This window comes from Amaranthus tricolor, chromosome 3 (genome assembly GCF_026212465.1).
Source record: "Amaranthus tricolor cultivar Red isolate AtriRed21 chromosome 3, ASM2621246v1, whole genome shotgun sequence".
Classification (NCBI taxonomy): Eukaryota; Viridiplantae; Streptophyta; class Magnoliopsida; order Caryophyllales; family Amaranthaceae; genus Amaranthus; species Amaranthus tricolor.
The window spans coordinates 25,574,117-25,578,996 of record NC_080049.1 but is presented as its reverse complement, the minus strand read 5'-3'; the positions used below and the strand labels follow the sequence as shown (position 1 = coordinate 25,578,996).

At 45.7% G+C, this 4,880-nt stretch overlaps 1 protein-coding gene across 2 annotated transcripts; it reads left to right on the top strand.

Annotated features, from left to right (window-relative positions):
- The first annotated feature begins 929 nt into the window (after nt 1-929).
- Nucleotides 930-4,418, top strand: LOC130807753 (uncharacterized). 2 transcript variants are annotated; one of them, XM_057673074.1, is made up of 4 exons: nt 930-2,190; nt 2,263-2,384; nt 2,454-2,999; nt 3,072-4,418. In XM_057673074.1, the coding sequence occupies exons 1-4, from the start codon at nt 1,098-1,100 to the stop codon at nt 4,083-4,085; spliced, it is 2,775 nt and encodes a 924-aa protein (XP_057529057.1). In that variant the 5' UTR covers nt 930-1,097; the 3' UTR covers nt 4,086-4,418. The 2 variants fall into 2 exon arrangements, with proteins under 2 accessions (XP_057529057.1, XP_057529056.1); XM_057673073.1 differs by having other exon boundaries at nt 2,454-4,418.
- The last annotated feature ends 462 nt before the right edge of the window (nt 4,419-4,880 follow it).

Genomic DNA, 4,880 nt, shown 5'->3' with positions numbered 1-4,880 from the left:
CGGATATCTTTAAAAATATTCAGTACTTGGTCCAAGCAGCCCTCTTTATTCCAGCATGATACGGAATGAGCCCCAGAACTCGCATCTTCGATCCCACGGACACACATGAGAGGTTCTATACTTAGAATTTTTTTTTTTTTTTTTTTTTTTTTTTTTTTTTTTTTTTTACTTGGATTAGGGTCATTTGGGGGTCCGACTTATCGACCATACGGAAATCCTCTTAAGAAATTTTCATGTTTCCTTCCATCACATTTCATTTGTCGTGTCCATAAGTCGGACAGCTGAACGTGTGACCTTCATTCTTCAAATGATTTCCCTTTCAGGAGATTCAATTTAGGGTCAGACTTATCGATCCTCCGGACATTGTCTGAAGGACTTAGAATAATTATACATATTCTACCCTTCCCTGGGAGTCCGACTTATCGACTCACCGGCTGGATGGTTTGATACTTAAACAAATTGATGATGTTGCTCTTTAATTGAGGGTCCGACTTTTCGACCTCCCAGCTAAATTCAAGGATTTAACACTTAGAAAAAATTTGCAAAATCACCCCTTCAACTAGGGTCCGACTAATAGACCTCACGGACATTATTAAACACTTAAGAAGAAATCTGTTGGCTTCCCCTCATTGGGAGTCCGACTTATCGACTTCCCAGCTTTCATTTGGAATTTCAACTTTTCTTTCAACTGTTCAAACCCAAAGTGAAGCATTTATTGCTGTTATAAATAGGGTAGTTGGAATAGTTCCATCTTACCTAATCTTCATTAACTCTTTTCAAACCTTCAAATTGCAAGAGAGAAAGTAGAGAGAGACGCTCGGACAATCCTCATCCCTCCTTCAAACTTCTGACAAATCCTTCGAAGATCTTCAAGATTTCTGACAGATCTTCATCAAATTTCTGACGAATCTTCACATTTCTCTAAGGTATTCAAACTTTTCCCAGATTTTTCGAATTTCTTCAAGTTATTCTTCAAACTGTTCTCGAATTTCTTGAATATCTTCAATCTGTTCATGAATGCTAGCCTAGAACTTTGAATTTGTTTATGAATCTAGTCTCCATTCTTTACAAGTTTCGGCTTTTACTTTATTATTATCATGGATGTCGCGACTACTAACTCAGACACCAACCCTACTAACTTGCCGGAAACTCCTTTGATAGTACGTAGGCGTCTTAATAAAAAGGGTTTACCAATGGATGACTCGGATGAAAGTAGTTCAGTGAGAATTACCCCCCATTATGAACCAATAAAAGCTGGGGATGAGTCGTCCGTATCTCCTATATACCCTCCGGAGATTATGAAAACTGCTCCTTGGGAAGTGAGCATTGCTTTCTTTCCAAATTACTTGCCGCGAATAAATCCTGACCTAGAAGGGTTATTGTATGTAGATATGGAAAACCTTGAAGGATCAGCCGAGTCTTCAGGAAGAGAGAGTGCGGCGCCAGCTCCTCCTCCATTCTACATTCCAGACGGCGGGCCTCTAAATTACTTTATTGACGTACAGACTAAGAGAGATCTAGACAACCGTCGGGAGGCCATCTCTCAAAAATGGGGTTTAAAAGATAACATAAATATTATTACCCCGGGGAATTATGACACCGTTAGGTTTCCCCCTCCACATTGTATAGCCGTATACTTCCCTTCTTTTGAATTAGGGCTTAGATTTCCTCTTCACCCGTTTTTTAGAGAGGTGTTAGAGTTTTTGGACGTCTCAGTGCCCGAGTTATACCCGAACGCCTGGGGTTGTATGGTGGCCTTTTTGATCTTGTGTAAAGTTTTGGCCGTGCCACCAACACTCACAGCTTTTAGATATATATTCAGAGCCCGCCTATGTAATTCCCAATCATACGGCTGTGGCTGGATTACTTTCACCCACCGTCGAGGACTGAAGATAGTCCAAGACCTCCCCGATAACCAGAAGGGGTATAGGACAAAATTCGCATACTTATACAACTCAGAGGGATGGAATATCAAGACCTCTTTTGATATAAAGCCCAATCTCTCGGGTTTTAATAATGGGATCCCGCAATGTTCCTTTAACGATGCGGTGATCATAGAATATGCAAAGATGGACGTTCAATTGGGAAGGAAACCAATGAACGTCCAACTTAATTGGATACCTGGTCGTCCTGAGCTGGAGAATGAGAACCTCCTCTCAGCCTTCGGCATTAGCTTGGCTATCGATCGGAGTAAGAGTTACCGAGTTTCTTCCTTTCCTTTTCTATAGTACGTTTGACTGTTGCTAACTCATGCTTCTACAGGGATAGCCAAGCAAAATCTTCGAGCCAAGAGTCCTGAACTAATGAAGAAATTCAGTGTTCTGAGACTTGCTTCAGGGGCCATCCAGCGGGCCGAGGATAAGCCTCTTCCCCTTCCTCCAAAGGTATATCTCTATACAAAGTTCTGTTGAAAAAAGATTTTTGTTGATTCTTCCTAACTTCTTCTTTTGTAGGACTCGGCAACCGTGGAGAAGGGTCTGGAGGACGTGCCTTCGGAGCAAGAGGCTCTCCGACTTCTTGAAGAAAGAAAGCAGGTTCATATCCCCGATGAATCTGAGAGGGTGGTTCCTCCTCAGACGAGGGGTGCGACAAAAAAGAGTGGGAAGAAGAAGAGGAAGCGGGATTCTTCTTCCCACAAGGAGAAGTCGGCAAAGAGGCCCTCCGTGGGCGCGGTCCCTACCGCCCGGCCCCTCCAAATAAGGCCAGTTGAAGAGGAGACCTCGCCCCTTCAAGACTCTCCACGGCCATCTTCAGATAAAGGGAAGGAGAAAATGGGGGAATCTTCCGCGGCTCCCTCCTCTCAGTATGCCGAGGTTTACCGTCGTCGGGAGGTTTCCCCTTTTCGACGCGACACACCCTTTCCGGAGCTGGGGCATGAGGGCTTAGTAGTCCGCTTTAACAGGGCGACGTCCAACTTAATCAGCAAAGTGGACGTCGACCTTTTAGAATCTATGCCCCCCCGTGATAGGGTGCGTCAAGCACAAGCTTCGGCGGCGGAGGTAATAACTTTTAAACTCAGTAATATGATTATTTTTTGCTTCCGGATTTCTTTAATAATCGTTCCTTTGCAGGCGTTCATACGGTTGGCCTTTGAGCTCGACGCCAACCGTCAAAGTGCCGCGGACCAGGAAACCATGGCCGCCCTTACCTCCCGCTGCGAAGAGCTGAACGAAGAATTAACAAAACTGCGGGAGGACCTGCCGAGCCTCAAAGAAAAACTGGCCAAGTGCTCTGAGCTGAAAGAACGCTTGGTCAGAACCGAACAATGGCGGGAAAGGGCGAGGAAGCAGCTGGATCAGATCGTTGAGAACTTGGATGCTGCTTCCACCAGGTCCGCGAGCATCAGCCATGAGGTCGGCTTGCTGATGGATACTCATGCCAAGCTCGTTCATCAGAACCAGCAACTAATGCAGCAAGTGTCGGCCGATTCTTCCCACTTCAAAATGATTCTATCCGCGGCTAAAGTATACAAATTGTGCCTAACCAGGAAGGCCCGGATAGCTCGAGATTGGCTTCTCTCGGATGAGCCGGAAGCGTCGAAGTTTCTCGGAGATCTGACGGCCGAGATGGTGAAGGCCGGAACCATGATTAGTGACGAGAAGTATCGTCTGGCTGCCGCAGAGTTGGGCATGGATTTTACTTCCCTTCAGCAAACTGCTGAACAAAAGGGGAGTGAAGCTTTGTCCAACCTTGCTCCTGTCTTGGACGGGGAGTCGGCGGTACTGGTCGACACGGTCTGGGACGCGGCCGAAAAGAGGGCCTGGTCTGAAAAGATAAATGCCGAGGCTGAGAGGGAGGCTTTAAGTCTCGACTTGGAGCAGCTGGCTCTCTCTTCTCCTCCGGCGTCAGATGTCCCAGAGAACTTGACGCTCTCCAACCTGGAGGTTCTATGCCTTGATCTATCGAATCTCATTATTGACGAAGGCCGGAACCTCCAGAGCTTGTCCCGGGAGTTGTCTGAGATCGGGGTGGAGCCGTTCAATGTTGAAGATTATGTCAGCTTCACCCCGAGTTTTGAAGAGGGAAGGATCGAATCTCCTCCGCCGCCGGGTGAAGATGTCGAGGCCTTTTTTGACGATGTATAATCTTGTATTTTAGTAACCTTGTTTTTTGTAAACATTCAACTATATTTTGAATATTCGATGTATATATTCCTGATTTTTCGTGATATCCATGCTTCTATTTGTTGAGCCGTGGCTTCTTTCTTCTGAGGCCGCGGAATACTACTTAAAGGACGTGATTTTTCGATGTCACGTATAGGCGACATCAAGGAAATTTGGACTTAGAATATTTTCAGCCTTCAGACCCCAGTAGGGGGGTCCGACTTGTCGATGTCCCGGTCGCGGGTAATCTTTTTGGGAGACTTGGATTTTCTTTTGAACTCAGGGACCCCAAACTGGGGGTCCGACTTATCGACGTCCCGGTTGGGAAACATCTTTCGGAATATTTTGAACTAGGGGGACCCCAAACTGGGGGTCCGACTTATCGATGTTCCGGTTAGGAAACATCATTGTAAAGACTTAGAATGTTTTGAACTAGGGGACCCCAAACTGGGGGTCCGACTTATCGATGTCCCGGTTGGGAAACATCATTGTAAAAACTTTGAATATTTTGAATTAGGGGACCCCAAACTGGGGGTCCGACTTATCGATGTCCCGGTTGAGAAACATCATTGTAAAAACTTAAAATATTTTGAATTAGGGGACCCCAAACTGGGGGTCCGACTTATCGATGTCCCGGTTGGGAAACATCATTGTAAAAACTTAGAATGTTTTGAACTAGGGGACCCCAAACTGGGGGTCCGACTTATCGATGTCCCGGTTGGGAAACATCATTGTAAAAACTTAGAATGTTTTGAACTAGGGGGACCCCAAACTGAG